We start from the raw sequence: 19,232 nt of genomic DNA, 5'->3' as shown, positions 1-19,232 counted from the left end.
CACAAACTGTGGCGAGTTGGAGTTTGAGCAAGGTGGTTTGGAGGGTGTTTGCTGGCTTTTTCAACGGTGTTCACGCAATTTCACTTAAACGTGTGGTGCCTCGGAACACAACCCCCGTGTAAATGGGGAGCTGTCTTTATATCAAAACACCAATTTCCAACCCCTCTCTTTTGAAAAAGTGTATAAATATTTTTAAGGGTCTACTGAATAGAGAACACCATTGCTCATTGGTTTGAAAACATGCCCCCTTGTGTATATAGTCAGCATGGGTAGTAGCTGCTGCGTTAAATGATGTTATTGTGTGATAAAAGGTAAAGGTAAAGGGACCCCTGACCATTAGTGACCGACTGGGGTTGCGGCGCTCATCTCGTTTTACTGGCCAAGGGAGCCGGTGTACAGCTTCCGGGTCATGTGGCCAGCATGACTAAACCGCTTCTGGCGAACCAGAGCAGCGCACGGAAACACCGTTTACCTTCCTGCCGGATCGGTACCTATTTATCTACTTGCACTTTGACATGCTTTCAAACTGCTAGGTTGGCAGGAGCTGGGACCGAGCAACAGGAGCTCACCCCACTGCGGGGATTTGAACCGCCGACCTTCTGATTGGCAAGTCCTAGGCTCTGTGGTTTAACCCACAGCATCCCTTGTTTGTACAATTTCAAACTGCTGTGTACTCTGTGAAAAAAAATAACTCTTGTGTGTTTCATAGGGTGTGTGTATACACAGCCCCAGAACAGACAGATGAAACTACTTTTTCGCACTGCACATAGTAGAACTATGAAATTTGCTCCCGCAAGAGGCAGTGATGGCTACCCACTTGTGTGGATTAGACATTTTTTATGGAGGGTAAGACTATCAGTGACCAACACACATGATGGCTGTGTTTTGCCTCCTCTGTCATAGACACTATCCCCCTGAAGAGCTGTTGCTGGGAATCACAAGTAGAGAGGGTGCTGTTGCATCCAGGTCCCGGTTGTGGGATTTCCATAGGCCACTCTGAGAGCAGGATGCTGGGCTAGATGGGCCTTTGTTCAGATCCAGCAGAGCTCTTCTTACATGGTTACACTCAATAGAACAGCAATTACGCAGACTATAGGTATCAACAAGGAAAGAAGCATCAGAGATTTTCTCCCCTTGGTTGCTCCAGGGAATGAGGAAGATAAGTAGCAGCACAGCACTCAGATTTCTGGAACTTACATCATTTACAAATGCGAAGCCTGATAACTGGTTTGTGCTAATTTTCATTGCATAGTTCTCTTAAAGAGTTCTAAAACAAGCTTAACTTGTTGATTTATGTTGCTTGAATTGGACAAGTTTGGTGGCATGACATTCAGTAGGATATATCAGCAAACACTGGTTAGGAGGAGGATGCAACGTTGCACAACATTTCCAGTTAGTAATAATTGATAATGAATTTTAACATCCAGAACTGCTAGGCTTATGCCATAGGAGGAGTGCTTGCATCTAAGGCAGGTCCTTTAGATGTTGTCAATCAATCAATCAAACCTTTACTGCATTAGCATACAGCCATAGCAGGATAAAAAAATTAAAAAAAATGCTAGAGACAAACAACCAAACAAAGTTCAAAGCGATATTACTGCGAATGTATATAAAGCATATAATGGCCCCAAAATAGGCTCGGGACATTAGGTTAAAAGGTAATAAAAGAATTAAGACAGGTCCAGGTCTAGGACACACTACCCCGTCAGAGTAGCCCTGAGTTTCAAGGCCTGCACTATAAAGATTGCCACCCCACGTGTAACTTGGGGATTTGCGTCCACAAGAAGCGATTTCAAACAGTCTTCCTTAGATGTGATGGTGGATGGGATCAAGAGGAGGAGCTTAGTTCTTATTAGCTCATAAATAGGGCAGTAGAAAAAGAAATGTATGAAGTCCTCTACTTCATTCATTGTGCATGGACATAGACGCTGAGTAATAGGGGTCTTAGAGTAAATCCCCTGCAGGAAGGTCGTGGGTATAGAATGGAAACGGGCCATGGTAAACGCTCTTCTCAAATTGGGCTCCGTCAGGTCTATCAAGTAGTTGGCAAGTGATCTTACCACTTTCACTTTAGGGAGCCACATGGAGAGGCGAGCTGTGGTGGACTGTGCCCGGTCCATGGCCTCGTCTCTAGTAAGAATCCAGGCCCGGATTTTATGTTGATCCCAAGCTGACAGCGTGTCCAGATCTGGGAGGGAGTAGCGTGCAGTATTAGATGTTGTTTGATTCTGATCATCGCTAACCACTGCCCATGCTAGCTGGGACTAATGGATGTTGGAATCCATCAACCTCTGGAGGGGTACAGGTTCCCCATTTCTGTTTCATTAGCATGCTCTTTTAAGTGACTGTAGCTCAACTGCATCTGTAGTTCTAAGGTGCCATAGCACCATTTGGTCATATTAGAAGATAACTCAGAAACAGTAAAATGCAGTGGCTCACCTTCTAAGTGGAGTTAATAGTCAGAGCTATGTTGGACCTGTTTTTAAAGATTTTCACTGGCTACCAGCTTTGTTCCTGTCCACCCTTCGTCACCAGTATGGATTCCTTTGCAGAGAGTGGGACAAGGGGAGTACGACTTCTTCATCTCTCATTGACATATGATACCATCAACCATGAAATCGTCCTGGTCCAGCTCCAGGAAATGGGAATTGGGGGCACAGTATTACAGTCATTCCAATCTTACCTTCAGGACTAAATCCAGAGAGTAGCGAGAGTGTGCCTTTCGACCCCCTGGCAGCTACATTATGGGGTAACCACATTAAATGCAATCAACATTAATGTCTAAGAGATTCTACCTTCAGAAGATTCAACAGGAAAGCTGTTGTCAAATCTTGCAGATGTAGTCACAATACTGGAAACCCCTTATAGATAATAGTATCATTCTTATGCACCTTAAACAGTTATGTGAATAAAATATAACTGAAAATTTCTACACCTTCATAGTTTTAAAAGTTATTGTTCATAACATCTGTTTTTTGCATTAAATAATCATCTGCACTTAAGCTATATGCATACAGAGAAGTAGAAGATTCTTTCTATAAAATATTTTACATTCTAAAATAATCGGGTATGTGAAGGAAATGCAATGTGATACTCTTTCCCCCCCAAAAGCCCCAGCCAGCTCAAGGAAGAAACACAGGATTGTGTAACTAGAAAAAGCACCATTCTTCACATACATTGTATAGCTCAGTTATCTCTTTTCTTGTGAAGGAAATGACCTTTGTCAGAAAAAAAAATAGGGGTTATGGTAAGAGGCTGTCTCATTATAATTTGACTAAACCTTGCTTGTTCTGGAAGTTTTCTAAATTTGACAGTGATTTCATTGTTCATACTTTTAAAACAGAAGTTTAAATACATGTAGCTGTACCCAGGGTTGCCATATTTCAGTGGGTTTTCCTGGACATTTTTCTGATTTACAAAAATTCCACCCAGACACTATTTCTGACTGACGAATCCCAGATATGTCCGGGAAATCCCGGATGTATGGCAGCCCTAAGATATACCAATATGTTTTACTGCTCTACTAATAATTTTGACCTCTTTTATAATTGTTATTTCACAGATTGGCTTTAGTCAGAATACGCACAAATTAGTCCATTCAGACCACCAGAATATTTCCTCTCGTGACAGACCAGCTGAAAAAGGAGATTCCATTTTAAAGGATAGCAGTTCATGTGAACAAACTATCCAGGTTGCTTCATGTACATTAAAGAATTCAGCACAAAAAAGGAAGAAGCTTACTCTAAATGATACTGATCCTACTTCCAGTTGTCAGTTTCTAGAAGGGATGCATCAGAATATACACAGTTTTGAGGCTCAAACAAGAGAGTAAGCTAATGGTTTTCAATATGATATAAATTTTTTACAGTGGTTAATGGGAAAGCTTATATTAAATATAACATTTTTACCACTTTGAGATATTTTATATAATGTGTTATGGAAATGGAAATAATAAAATGAATAAGTATATCCTGAGGAGGTTAAAAAAAAAGTTTCCATGTGAAGTTTGGGTGAGACTAAATATACAGTTTTCCTTATCCTTTTCAAGAAAAATATTTTAAAATATATATGCACATCATGCCGAGTATAGAGAAATGCATTTGGTAATTTAAAATGTTTTGTTTGTCATCAGATCTGACACTAAAGATAAGGAAGATGACTATTCACAGATGGGAACTGTATTATGCCGCTTCTCAACTACAGATACAAATACTAAAGTTGAGCAAGTGAGGAAAAGTCAGAGGATTGCCAAGAAAAGAAGTAAGCAGTGTTTTTTTTATCTTCTGTAGCCTGAAGGACATATGCTCCCCCCCCCCCCCCCCGCTAAACATGTCACTGTGGCAAAGTGTCCCAGTTCATGTTACCATTTCTGGGCAGGCATTAACAGAAGCTCTGCGTCCATCGCTATCAATTCTCTGTCTTGTGCTGGGTTGGAAGAAACTATTGCAACCGAAAGTGGAATTTAATTAGAGCAAGGGACACCTTCATTTTCTAAGTCTAAGCAAGGAGGCTTCACTGGCATTTCCCCTTACTCAAATCTAAAGGCCAAAGTACATGCAGTTTATGCTCTGCATCAAGCAAATGTTTAGTTTGGCCCTCAGTGATAAGGTCATGTTCCTCAATATTACCTCAGGTTTGGAGTAGGGGATAACATTTGATTCAGTTAAAGGTGAACCTACCTAATTTGCACTTTTTAAAACAATATGCGATCAAAAACGCCTTCTTTTGAAATTCACATTTCTCTTAATTTTGCAGTGTTGTTCTCCATTTTATGTGTACGATAATGCTCATACTAGGGTAAAGTGTACATAAAAAGCCATATATTGGTGTTAGTAATGTACAAAAATGAATTGCAAAACTGTGTGTATTGGGCAAAATTGTGCATATTAAGAGAAATTCACACTTAAATGCGAATGAATTTCAGTGAGGACATTTTAAATTTTGTTTTGCAAACTGATGTGGAAATGTGGAGAAAAGAACTTAAGGCTACAAAAATGAGAAAGTGAAAGAAACCAAAATTGATTGATTTGTCCATCCCTATGCCAGATTCAATTTCACCACATCATCCTTATTGAGTAGAAAGCTTTTAGGGCTTGGGCATGCTGTTTGCTTCTTGGCCATTAGAGTCAGTTCCTATTCGTTTTAGAAGACATTTTTTAATTGGAGCTGCATCAGCATTTGAAATCCATGATCACTTGGTTGGGCATGAAGTATTCATAATGAGGGGCGAAAACATGTTTGCCTATATGAGTTGGCGCTGTGGGGAACTTTAGTTGGTTGGGAATTCTCCACTGTATCCATTTATATCACACACACATTTTAAAATATTAAAAGTTGCATATTTATCATGTAGGATACACATACATACTAAAACAGCATTATGAGTCCGTTCTGCAAATACTACTACTGTCTTGGTTTGTACAATAAATCTGCAAGTATCAGGAAGCAGTAATTACAAGTTAAAAGCACAATCCATTGATACATGACTTCTTGTTATCCAGCAGAGGGCAATGGTTATAGTACTTAGTAACTTTGGATTGGCAATTGGAAGTTTTGCTTTAATTACCGTACATGTATTTATTTAGTATGTATGTGCATGTGCCATCTTGTATTTTTTTTTAATGTGTGGGGCAGCTTATAAATAAAATCAATGTATTTGCTAAAACAAATAAGCTAAATTTGTTGCTTGCTGTTCATGATACCCTTTCAAATGTTTGAAACATTGAGTTTAATATGCATATTGTGTTAAATATGCAACTCAGTTATGTGATATTAAATACATGAGTAACATTAGTTGATGAGTTAACTTTTGTATTTTGAATAAATTATTATTTATTTATTAAATTTCTGTACTGCTCTTCATCTGAAGATCACAGGGCAGTTTGCAATATAAAAACACAAAAATGCATACTGTAATAATAAACCATAACAATAACCCCAATAGGTAAATGTCTTCCTTCAACTTTTATTCAAGAAAATAAAATGGGTTTGTTTACTGTTCCTTTCCATTCAGAATGTTATTAACAATTCAGTTCTAGGCATGTCTACTCAAAATTGAGCCCCAATAAGAGGTAAGGTTTTGCACTGTATTTTTTTTTAAATTGGAAATTGTATTTTTATCATTTATGTGTAAGCCACCTTGAGTGAGTTTTACTCATAACCAGAAACACTTTAAATAATATTTATAAGAAAAATACTCCTTGGGTAAGTGAGTATAAGATAATCATTTTTATTCCTTTATTTATTACTCCTACTATACCACAAAGGTCTCAAGGGAATTTACATTTATGTAAATTGCAGCATGTCTCCATTGTCTGGTGTAGGCTATTTTTTGCAGCCATAACACTGTATGCAGTTTGTTCACAATCCCTCTTAAGATATTTTGTCTATGGCATTAGGGACACGTGATTCAGCTCTGTTACAACTTCAGATATATTTCTGTAATTAATGATACATTAGACCAGAGCTTTCCAAACTTTTCATGTTGGTGACACTCTTTTTAGACATGCATCATTTTGCGACACAGCACCGTATTTTTCACTCCACAAGACGCACTTTTTTCCCCTCCTAAAAAGTAAGGGGAAATGCCTGTGCGTCTTATGGAGCGAATGTGTGGTCCCTGGAGCTGAATTGCCCAGGGGCAAAAAGCAGATTGTGCTTTTTTTTTTTTTTTAGAAAGAGGGAAGGGGGTTTGAAACAAAGCTGCTGAGCAGCTGATCAGCAAGCAATCAGGAGGGGAGATAAGGGACTCTAGAGATAAAGGAGGCTGCCTGGGAGGGGGGAGGTAAAAGCACATGGAGCCTCAGGATTTTTGCATTGGGTCACCCCAAATTCTCCATCAGACCACATAGCATGTCCATGGCTATAGCCTGCACCAAAAAATCATGCATCCATTGTTACGTAGGGCCACAATGGCACAAAAACATGGTTAAAAAGCATGGATTGACATGGATTCTCAAGATTTTTGCATTGGGCTACCCAAAACGTACCATCAAATAACATATCATGCCTGTGGCCACAGACAAAAATCATACATCCACTGTTTTGTTCAGAATATTTTTTTTCTTGCTTTCCTCTAAAAACTAGATGTGTCTTATGGTCAGGTGCATCTTATGGAGCAAAAAATACAGTAATTCAGTTTTACTAGCAAACTAGAGGTTAAACAAACCCCTTTCCAGCCCTGGGAGGAAACAACAATAAGCAACCTGTAATATTTTTTTCTTATTCCATCCTTTGGTTTTGTGTATATTTCTCAGGGAGGCAAGCCACTTGGAACAGTTCCTCTAACTCCTCGTATAACTACATTTCACTATCCAAAATCAATAGAAGAGACAGATTTGGTCAGACATTATTGCACAGAGCTGCTGTGGAAGATGACCTAAATGGTTTACGTGCAATGATAAAAGCTGGTGGAAATGTAAATACTCAGGATTGTGCAGGTGAGCAGAATCTCCAATGTTAATTTCATCCAATGATGAAATAATAATGTGTAATAATAAACTTGAGCAAGGCACAACTTAATGCTAAGCATGTTTACTTATCATGTGTTCTGTGATATGCTAGTTTTACAGTATAAGTAAGTGCTTAGGGCTGGGCCTGTAATTTGTGTTAACTACCATTTTGTGAAATGGTCCACCAGGTTTCTCTTACGCACAGCAACCCAGGTCATGTGGGCGGGGAGGGGGGGTTGCAGTGATTTTTAGGAAGTCATTAGTTTGCACCAGGCGTCCTATTGGGAAGACCCAGTTTTCTGAGTGCATGTTCTGGAAGTTGGGCAATAGGGGCAGTACAGGATTCCTTTTGGTGTACCAACCTCCCCGCTGCACCAAGGATTCCCTGCCCGAGCTGCTTCAGGTCGTGGCGGATGTTCTCCTGGAGACACCTAGCTTGGTCGTCCTAGGGGATTTTAACATCCATGCCGACACGACCTTACAAGGGGCCGCTCGGGACTTCGAGGAAAGCATGGCCTCCATGGGGCTGTCCCTGAATAAGTCTGGCCCAACCCATAGCCGCGGACATGCCTTGGACCTGGTGTTTACCTCTACGGATGTTGGTGATCTGACACTAAGTAAAAGTGAAACGAAAGAAGTGCCATGGTCAGACCACTTCCTGGTGCAACTGGACTTCTCTGCGACCCATCCCCTCTGCAGGGAGGTGGGACCGATTCGGATGGTCCGCCCCCGCCACTTAATGGATCCAAATGGTTTCCAGAGAGTGGTAGGGGATGCTTTATCCCATGTTGATGGCCTTTCAGCCGATTCCCTGGTGGCCCGCTGGAATGTGGAGTTAACCAGGGCTATTGACTGTTTGGCTCCGAAGCGCCCTCTCCGATTGCATGGAGCCCGGATAGCCCCGTGGTTTTCCACGGATCTGAGGGCGATGAAACAATCGTTGAGACGGCTAGAGCGCCGGTGGCGGATAACCCATTCTGAATCAGACCGGACACAGGTTAGAGCTCAACGTCGAGCCTACCAAGTGGCGATAGCGACGGCGAAGAAGACTTTCTTCACCACCTCTATTGCATCTGCAGAAAACAGCAGCAGGAGACTCTTTCAGGTGGTTCACAATTTAGCGGAACCACCTGTAACATCGGGGCCCAGTACGGGCCACATGTTCTCCTGCAATGATTTTGCAAATTTTTTTGCAGATAAAATCGCTCAGATTCGGGAAGAAGTAGACTCCACCGTGGGAGCAGGGCCGGGGCGGGAGAGTGCTAGAGTCCTGTCTGGTCAAGTTGTGTGGGATCAATTCCAATCTGTTACCTCCGAGGATGTGGACAGGCTGCTTGGACGAGTGAAACCAACCACCTGTCTCCTGGATCCTTGCCCATCCTGGCTTATAAAAGCTAGCCGGGAAGGACTGGACGATGGGCTTCGTGGGGTGGTGAATGCTTCCCTCCATGAGGGAGCCTTCCCAAACCCGCTGAAAGAGGCGGTTATTAAACCGCTTCTTAAAAAACTATCTCTAGATGCGGCCACGATGGCCAATTATCGCCCAGTCTCAAACCTTCCATTCTTGGGCAAGGTGATTGAGCGAGTGGTTGCTGAACAACTCCAGGCACGCCTGGAAGAAGCGGACCATTTGGATCCCTTCCAGTCGGGATTCAGGCCTCATCATGGGACTGAAACTGCCTTGGTCACACTGGTTGATGATCTCCGGCGGGCTAGGGACAAAGGTGAGAGCTGTTTCCTAGTTCTGCTGGATCTCTCAGCGGCGTTTGATACCATCGACCATGACATCCTTCTGGACCGTCTTGAGGGGCTGGGAGCTGGGGGCACTGTCATACAGTGGTTCCGCTCCTTCCTCCTGGGCCGTGTTCAGAAAGTGGTGGTGGGGGATGAGTGTTCAGACCCCTGGGCTCTCACTTGTGGGGTGCCTCAGGGTTCTGTCCTCTCCCCCATGCTTTTCAACATCTACATGCAGCCGCTGGGAGGGATCATCAGGAGGTTTGGGCTGGGTGTTCATCAGTATGCAGATGATACCCAGCTCTACCTCTCTTTTAAATCAGAACCAGTGAAGGCGGTAAAGGTCCTGTGTGAGTGTCTGGAAGCGGTTGGAGGATGGATGGCGGCTAACAGATTGAGGTTGAATCCTGACAAGACAGAAGTACTGTTTTTGGGGGACAGGAGGCGGGCAGGTGTGGAGGATTCCCTGGTCCTGAATGGGGTAACTGTGCCCCTGAAGGACCAGGTGTGCAGCCTGGGAGTCATTTTGGACTCACAGCTGTCCATGGAGGCACAGGTCAAATCTGTATCCAGGGCAGCTGTTTACCAGCTCCATCTGGTATGTAGGCTGAGACCCTATCTGCCTGCAGACTGTCTCGCCAGAGTGGTACATGCTCTGGTTATCTCCCGCTTGGACTACTGCAATGCGCTCTACGTGGGGCTACCTTTGAAGGTGACCCGGAAACTACAACTAATCCAGAATGCGGCAGCTAGACTGGTGACTGGGAGCGGCCGCCGAGACCATATAACACCGGTCTTGAAAGACCTACATTGGCTCCCAGTACGTTTCCGAGCACAATTCAAAGTGTTGGTGCTGACCTTTAAAGCCCTAAATGGCCTCGGTCCAGTATATCTGAAGGAGCGTCTCCTCCCCCATCGGTCTGCCCGGACACTGAGGTCCAGCTCCGAGGGCCTTCTGGCGGTTCCCTCACTGCGAGAGGCCAAGTTGCAGGGAACCAGGCAGAGGGCCTTCTCGGTGGTGGCGCCCGCCCTGTGGAATGCCCTCCCATCGGATGTCAAGGCGATGGACAACTACCTGACATTCAGAAAATATCTGAAGGCAGCCCTGTTCAGGGAAGTTTTTAATATGTGATATTTTAGTGTATTTTTCATCTCTGTTGGAAGCCGCCCAGAGTGGCTGGGGAAACCCAGCCAGATGGGCGGGGTACAAATAATAAATTATTATTATATTATTATTACTAATAATCAGGGCTTTAAAGGGAAGCATCACCTGATATCACTATGAGATCAGGTCATTGACAGTGGGCGGCCCCAGCCACCTGTCAGCTTCAGTCTGTCTGCAGTTGGGGAGATAAAGATTTGGCCCTTTGGCCAGAAAACCTAAGGTTGCTAGTGTTCCGTTCTTCCCCTTTCCACTACCTAAATCCTCAAAAGCCAGTCGTAGTCTCCAGGAGGGGAATGTTTTCTGGCCAGAGGGAAATGAAAATAATCCTATAAAATATATGGCCTAAATTCTAAGTATTTTTTTGATGCCACAGGTTGGACTCCACTGCATGACGCCAGTCTGGCTGGATTTTGGTGGACAACAAACGAGCTTTTAAAAGCAGGAGCTGATGTTAACTGTAAAGGAAGTGAAAAAACAACACCATTACATGATGCAGTTAAAGGTGGCCACTATAAGGTAATGCTTCTGTATTTGAAAATACGTTGCAATTTATCTTCTACAAAAAGCCACAAGGAAAGCCATTGTTTTTCCTTCTTAAAGGCACAGGTGCTATTGTTTTGGGATGCTGCTGCAGTGGAAGCTGCCTACCATGAAAAACCATGTGACAAGGACCAGGAGGCAGAGATTAAAATAGGGAAAACAAAGATTTAGAGGCCTGGTCTGGTCCATTTGTTTTTATATATGTATTGGTTTGTCTGCAAAAAAAAAATAGAGGGTAGCCCATCCCCAAATAATTTCTGGGTATGGAAAGTAGTTATAAAGAAGCTTTGTTATCTCCTGTTTTGAGCTCTTGTCTTGCACCATCTAGTGGAAAAAAGAAAGAAATAACTGTTTGTCTTGATTTTTCAAATGCTTGAGAAGGTCCAAGAGTTCTTGTATGCAATAAAACTTCTGCAAGATTTGCCATCATTTCTGTCTGAAGATCTGTTTAGCTGTGGAGAGTCCTTATCTGTCTAAAGCTGTTCCCAAGTACTGGGAGTCCTTAGTTCGCTTCATTATATTTAAGAAATGCCTTTTCCTTTCCTATCCTATCCTGTCACAATTGGCATTCCTTCCTTCTTTGCATGTATTTTGCTAATTTTATTATAATTAACTGTACTGTACTTAGAAGATTGGGGGGTTATTTATTTTAGACATTCAGTAAGACATCTGTGGAATGTAAACATAGACTAAATTGATCCTGTTTGTCTCTTCTAAAAGAGCTTACATATTCCATTAGTCTTCTGAGGTGGTATTCAACTGAGTTTCACCCAGAGTAAACCCACTGAAATTACTTGACCTAACTTAGTCATATTCATTAATTTCAGTGGGTGTCCTCTGAGTAAAACTCGGAATACCACCTCTGATTTGTAGATTTCTTAAACAATCTACCATATTTCACAAAAGTTGTGTGAGTTTGTTTACCGCTTCCCCCCCCCCCCCGTTTTTGCTGACAGTGGCAACAATGTTTAAATTTGATTTTAGGGATCTAACAAGTCAGAATGCTGCACAAACTTAGTGGTGTTCCAGAGCCATGGAATGTTAAGAATGTCAGTCTTCAGGGACAACCCCCTCCCAAGTACATAGTAGTAATAAAGTGCTCAGGCCCCAAAACCAACTCCTTTCACATTATAAGTGCAGTGCAGGAAGGTTTCATGAAGATGAAACAAAAACCTGTGTGTTTTTTGCTGAAACCTCCTCCTTTCTTCATCAAGTTTAATAAGCATTCTTGTTCCAGGCTGTCTGAGCCCCAAACAGAACCGTTTCCGTTAGGGGCTGAGGATGAGCTGTAACATTTTGTTGCAGGGTTCTACTTGCTCATATTATATCTGTAACTACTATATAAAATTGCAATGAGCAGCAGCGACTTTGACTTTTAGTTGCTGTGGAGCGACACCTGTGGCTGTTCTGTATGATGAGTGAGATACGGAAAGTGTGAAAGCGTTAGGAACAAATGTTGAAGAATCTTTACCTCTAGGTGGCAGAGTTACTACTTTGGTATGGAGCTGATCCACTGTTCAAAAATGAGAAAGGGAAGAGTGCTTTAGAAGAAGCAACTGACATGCCTATGAAGAAACTACTTGCAAGTTTTATAGCTAAATCTAGAAGAAGGTCAGCATCAGGTAAGAAAGAGCTATATTTAGACTGACACTCATTCACAAAGCAACTACAAGAAATGTTTTTACTCCAAATTTGAGATTTGTTCTGTATGCAGATAGGACTTTGTCAGCATAGCTTCACCAGAGCACTGGAATATAACAAAATGACATATGTATACAGTATTTGTGTTTTGGATTAATTAAGCAGGAATTACTGTCAAGTGATACAGTCAATTTTACAATATATAGGGCATGCATTCTTGCAAACTTCAATGGAAGCAAGATTTTTTTCTTAGCATTTTTTATGTTACAAATCTAGTAATGTTTTCTTTGAATTTTGTTCCTCTATGGCAAGCATCAAGATGTATCACACAGCTCCTCCAGATATGAGTAGCACTTCCAATTTTTGGTTAATAAAAAGAAAAATCTGATCTCAAATTCATATTCATGGAATAAAAAAGCTGATGTAAAATTGTTGAACAAATCTTGAACTATGATGAAGTTCTGAAATTGGTGTGTGTATTGAAGGTAGCTAGAATCATACATTGTAAGTGTGAAGCAGCTGTAACATTTCATTTTGATCTGTGCAATTTTGTAACGTGTGAAGAACTGACACATTTGATTCATTTGTTCTTTGAAAGCTCAGCAATGATTGGCAGAATGATAACACTAGAGCAAAACATGGCATCCACATTCAACAAATAGCCCCCAAAACTCCCCTCCTTCTGAGTCTTGAATGTCCACAAATAGAATTGCTACCAATAGGCAGTTTCCAAGCCTGAGAGTCACAAAGGTCATCTTGCATGGTGAGGGTCATTGTGCAACAGCAATGAAGTGGGGCAGCCAGCAATTTAACAAAGCCATGGGAATATTTAAGACTGAGGGCTTTAATTCAATAACATCCTGAGCTCCACCCTTTGTACAGCTGTTGGTCATCTGAGCTAACACAGTTCAGGTCTACTCATGAGGAGCAGCCTGCCTCTCAGATGGGTACTGTGCCATATAGTCATTGCCCTGTCTTGGAGCTTCATGAGGCAGCATGAGGATTTGGAGGTGGCTCATTCTTAATCTCCACTTCTGAGTTCTGGTCTTGCTGTGCCAATGTCCAGGGGTCCCCAGTGCCAAAGGACCTGGGCTCAGCATCACTGTCATCACATCCTGTCTATTCCTCTGTTACAGTCTTCAGAGAGGGCTCTGGGTCCTCTTTCACAGAAGCCTCCTGCTATGGGAGCATGACAAATGTCCATGTCAGAAGAGTTCAGCCGGGGTAGGATAATTACAGTGGGACAGAGTTATATTTTTCAGCCAGACTAATTTGCTGGGTCTCTTCCCATTCTGATATTTCTTGCTGTGTTGCCTCCTTTGATCAGAAGTTGTGTAAGAACCAACCCAGATTGTGCATGTGCTACTTAGTTCTTCCACAATGAAATTATTGTTGTTTAAGAAGAGGTTTGACAGAACCTTTGGGTGACAGCTGATGCAATATTTAAGAACCGAGCTCAGAGACCAGCCTACTTCCATTTTTGCAATGAAAATGACTGGTGTACAACACATATCAGTGACCTGCATGGTCATTCAGTTGTCAGTTACTAGCTCTATCCCAACTTCAGACAGGCTATCAGCTGTTTCACATTTAAAAAATAATAATACCACACACTCATTAATTCATAATTTTATAAATGTATTTTTTAAGAGGAAAACTTGGAGAGGACTTTTCTAACAGTTTTTGTGTGTCATTAAAAACCAGGCTTAAAAAAGCAGATCCAAATATCTTCCTTGAATGTATTTTTAGCTGAAAGAGTTTTAGAAGACCCAGTGAGTGACCAAAGTAGAATTGAGAGCCAGCCTAAGGTAAAAGTTAATAATGAATTTTCAATACAAGTGAGTAGTGAAATATAATAGTCAAGTAATAGTCAAGGTATTTTATTGCAGAGGTTTTCTGAAGTGCTCTTCAAGGTCCTAACCATAATAATTCATTTCTAACTAGTAATATCAAATGCATTGAACCAGAGACACTGCCAAATTGGAGGGTATTTTCTGTCACTCCACCCCAACCCCTGACCCGGCTGCTCTGCTCTCCTTGGAAGGAGAAGGGGATGCCACTTACCTTAAATGTATGAGGCAGCCAAAGGTTGTTTAATTCTTTATTATTACTCTTTGAAAGGAAGGTTTCTAACAACTTAAATCAGTGTGAGGGTCTCTACACCCATTGCCCCTACCTACACTTCTTAGAAGAGCTTCAGTTCTGGAGGCAGCATGGCGCTGAAGTCGTTCCAGAAGTGTGGCTAGAAGGAAGCAGCCAACCGCAGTTTCTGGAGCTGAAGCCCTTCTAGGAAGGCCTTTTTAGAAAATTTAGGCAGAGGGAATGGGCATCAAGAGATCTGCACTGTGGGGGGGAACCCTTGGCTACCTTGTACAGTGGTACCTCAGGTTAAGAACTTAATTTGTTCTGGAGGTCCGTTCTTAACCTGAAACTGTTCTTAACCTGAAGCACCACTTTAGCAAATGGAGCCTCCCGCTGCCGCTGTGCCACCACCGCACAATTTCTGTTCTCATCCTGAAGCAAAGTTCTTAACCCAAAGTTCTTAACCAAACTACTTCTGGGTTAGTAGAGTCTATAACCTGAAGTGTCTGTAACCTGAAGTGTCTGTAATCTGTATATTTAAACTGTATATTTAAAGTGAGCAATAGCCCCACTTTCCTCTCCTCTCCCAAGGAATAAGCCTCCTCAGCTTGCTTGTGGGTCCCCTTAGCTGCATGGGGTCCTCTAATTGCCACAGGGCTACAAAGTTGAACCCTTTTGTCTTGATCCAGCGGCACTACGGCATTTATTTAACATAGCGTGGAACTGATTTTTGATTGTCCTGCGGTAACTCACAATCTTTTCTTTTCCCTATTGTTATCAAAACTGATTCATGTGAATAAATATTGGGTGAGGACTAGGAAATATATCCTGGCCATTATTTCTGTTTCTCTTCTCTTATCACTGTTTTGCTTTTCCAGGCAAAAACATGCTCAGGTGAAAGAGTTCACCATACATCTAAGGAAAATACTAAGGTACTAAAGCAACAGAGGGTAAAGTCAGAACCAAGTAAGAGAAAAAGGACTTCACAAAGAAATTATGCTTCCAAAATGTGCAATAGTTGTTCACTAGTGAACGCTACAACATTTAAAGGTACATGTCTGGTTTCAAAGGCAAAGCAGTCAGTCAGGGGAAGACCACCATCTTTGGGAGCATCAGGTGACAAAAGAAGAATAAATGGCCAGAGGAAGGACATTCAGAATGGTCCTGCAACTGATCTTACATTGGTCTCAAAAAGAACAGTTGGATCTTCAGAGTATCACCAGTATAATTCGAACAGAAGTTGTGAAGCTGAAGAAGACTGTAACATGGCAATGGGGTCAGAAATTCAGCGAGAGAGTGACTCTAATAATAGTATTGATGACTGTCTGTCAGAAAGAAAAGAGGCTCTTAAAAGCACTGAACTGGCAGGAGCAACAAAAGATCAAGCAACTAATTCCCATGCTGTCATATCACTGAATCCTGTTGAAGAAGAATCTGCTTTAGCTTCTGAAACTGAGGTAGTAAATGAACCTAATTTGGATTCTACACACTTCTTATGCAAAGACATCAATTTGCCTTTGCAGGAGGACAGCCAGTATGCAATGAAACATAATAAAGGGTCTAATAGTCTTAAAGTTGTTACTTTAAAGGACAACCTTCATACTGCTGAAAAGAAGCTTGTCTGGACAGTAAGCGAGGGCATCATTATTCTTTCTTCTGAGAAAAATAGATCACTAGACCAGTATATGCATTCTGAAAACTCTGTAGATCAGAGTAATTTGGACAACCATAGTTTGGGGCATGAACTGGGTGTGAAAGAGCCTTTATCTGTAGCTGAATCTGTCTGTTTAGAAGAAAACCCATCCGAGTCAAAAATCCCAACCATCTCAATGTTGCAAGAAATTGAACTTCTCAGTGATTCAGACTGTACAGTCCTTTCTGAAGAATACAATTTAAATGTAGGCCAAAACCCAGGTGAAAACACCTCTAGAGCTGATGGAATCTGTAATGAACAAGCAGTTCATGTTTGTATGGAACTATCCTCAACAATTTCACAGAGTATTAATAGAGTTGGTGTTTCTGAAAGTCCCAGCACTTGCAGCTTCAGTGAGCAAAGATTTTTAACTCCTCCTGTTCATGAGGGCATTATGATGGGAAGAGCAGAAGGAAATGTTGGGAAATGTTGCTTTGAGAGAACAGGAAATGGTAGTAGGACTGAGAACCTCACAGTCCTCCCTTTACAGATGCTGGACAGAGGCCCATTCCAAGGTAATCCATTCAGAAAAGATAGAGAGATTGCTGAAAATGCAATGATACAAAAGGAGAGGTGGAGAGAGAAAAATAGACATACGTCTAATTTCCATTGTGATTATTTTTAGTGCAGCATTAACTTTTTTATTTACTGTTGATTGAGGTAGTTTTATTATATTTTTTATCATTTGTTGATAATCCAAACCCTTGAAATGATTAATTGAAGGGCCATGTAAAAAGGATTGAAATCAGTCTAATTATTTCATTTATTTATTTTAATAATTCTTACAGTTGTTTCTAAGCAGAAAATTAAAATATATCCCTGATTCAACAGTGAAAAAGAGTCTTTAAAGAGTCTTTGAAATGCAGAAATTGCACCAACCAGCCAGCTGTTGGCTGGTGAGAAGGGATTGTGGGGCAAAAGGTACCCCAGTTACCATCCCCAAATAGCTGATAGGTGCACTTATGGCTTTCAAAGAAAGTGTAAAGTTCCCCTGTGAAACCTAAAGGCAATTAATCTTACGAGCATGGTGAGGCTAATTCCTGTCCATTTCACAGATCATCTTCATAAGATTCCTTGTAGTAAGATATGGTAGTAATTTTTAAAATGATTTTCTGCAATGAGTTAAATTAGTAACCTATTCTCCATTATGGTTACCACTGCATGTGAAAACAGTTGGCCCCAGTTGAGCACCTTAGTCAAAATTATGGCATTCTAAATTAGCACAGTGAAATGTTTGCCTGGTTCGCACCTCACATTAAATCATTGTTAAAATTGACGGGTTTAACATGAACAAACAGCATGCAGGTGGTTCACTCCTGTGTCTCCATGCTTTCTGGAAACAAGCCATGGTCTGATTTGTCATGTCATTTGAACTCAGGCTTGTGGTTTGTTTCCCCAAAGCAAAGCATGAACAGTAAGCCAAGAACAAGGTTTAGTTTCTTCTCATAGTTTGGAGAGAAACAAGCCATAAGGTCAGGTTTGGGTAGCATGAAAAGCCAGCACATGCCTTGTTTCCCAGCAGGAGCAGGAGAGGAGTAAAGCATCCACAATTCCAACAGTAGGCACCAGTATGTTGCTCAGCCACATAAACCATAGTTTATTTTAACTACAGCTTAATGTGATGCACGAAACAAGCTATTGCTACACTATCTTTTGTTTCAGAGCAAGCAATAGAAATGTAAATAGATTTTTATAGAAGCATTTTGTAATAATTTTCTGTGGAATCTTAAAAAGTTTGGTGAATATTTCAAGAGCAGCAGGCAGCTCATACTAATCATGTCTGTAATAATATACTTTATGATATTTTCATTAACATTCTTCATGGAGACACTGCACTTTTTTATTCAACAGATAAATCACTACAAACTCAGATCCTTGGAAAATGTTATAGTGAGAAGAATGATAAAGAAAATCCAAACAATACTCCAGATGTATCTTTACAGTCAAATGAATTAGAAAATATCCAAAGTAAAAGAATGGAATCTATATCCATTGAGGATTGTCAATATGCACATTTGTGTTCTAGCAATAGTGCAACTCCTTTACAGTTTAATTCGACTGAGGAGCAGCAAATCCCACATTCATTAGGTAAGACAGGTATAGTTAACCTGTGGCCGTCTCGATGTAGCTGAACTACAACTCCCAACTTCCCATTGGCTGTACTGAGTGGGGTTGATGGGAATTGTAGTTCAGCAATATCTAAATAAGAAGGTTAACCAATCCTCAGGTAAGCAGTTAATAAAACTGCAGAAATAAATGTTGTGGTTGAATTGAGTCAGATTTCCACTATCACTTTGAGCTTGTTCAGACATACCTTGGCCTCCAAAAGAATATCTGAGGCATAGTTGGGAAAGGACTAAAAGCAGGGGCAGCATGTCCCATTTCATTGAGGCAAAATGGGAAGGTGTTGCTCCCACCACAGCTTCATTTACCTGGGTCATGCAATGGCACCCATGAAGTGGAGATGATGGTGGTGGGTTCTGGCAACTTCTCACAAAATCCTGCAGACTCCATGAGATCTCATGAGATCTTGGTGGAAGCCACCGCCACCACGTCCCTGCCAAGGCAGGGCAGCCATGGGGACATTTTCTCTTGGGCTTCCACCTCCTGAGGTGGCTGCCTCAGCTTGCCTCAGGGGTGGGCTAGCCCTAACTCAAAGCTCCTACAGTCCTTCCTTTCTTCCTTCACTAGTTTAAGATTCTAAGTTAATGGAATGTCCCACATATATTTGAAAGTGAGATCTCCTTGACCTTTTACATATAAGCACAGGTATGTTGGGTGGGAGTCTTGTTGATGTTTCCATTTTATCTTAAACTTCCTAAGGATCATTAGCTATAATGGATAAAACAAATCACTCTGCAATACCATTAAGTCTTCTAAAGTTATTTCTCTACATTTGTGGTATGACGTATTTACATTTGTGCCT

General features: G+C 41.4%; 1 protein-coding gene across 1 annotated transcript in view; it reads left to right on the top strand.

The window, feature by feature from the left end:
• ANKRD31 (ankyrin repeat domain 31) overlaps positions 1 to 19,232 on the top strand; it is a gene marked incomplete at its 5' end in the record, with an annotated part of 47,999 nt that overhangs the window by 9,765 nt on the left and 19,002 nt on the right. Inside the window, 8 exons of the mRNA XM_079995215.1 lie at positions 3,563 to 3,828; positions 4,133 to 4,260; positions 7,257 to 7,439; positions 10,724 to 10,866; positions 12,368 to 12,512; positions 14,281 to 14,339; positions 15,492 to 16,821; positions 18,158 to 18,394. Of these exons, the coding sequence (XP_079851341.1) occupies positions 3,563 to 3,828; positions 4,133 to 4,260; positions 7,257 to 7,439; positions 10,724 to 10,866; positions 12,368 to 12,512; positions 14,281 to 14,339; positions 15,492 to 16,821; positions 18,158 to 18,394 (2,491 nt within the window). The remainder of the gene's footprint in view (positions 1 to 3,562; positions 3,829 to 4,132; positions 4,261 to 7,256; positions 7,440 to 10,723; positions 10,867 to 12,367; positions 12,513 to 14,280; positions 14,340 to 15,491; positions 16,822 to 18,157; positions 18,395 to 19,232) is intronic.

The sequence above is a fragment of the Podarcis cretensis genome, assembly GCF_951804945.1.
Source record: "Podarcis cretensis genome assembly, chromosome: 11".
Classification (NCBI taxonomy): domain Eukaryota; kingdom Metazoa; phylum Chordata; class Lepidosauria; order Squamata; family Lacertidae; genus Podarcis; species Podarcis cretensis.
The sequence above is the reverse complement of the archived record's forward strand: the minus strand, read 5'-3'. Positions and strand labels throughout refer to the sequence as shown.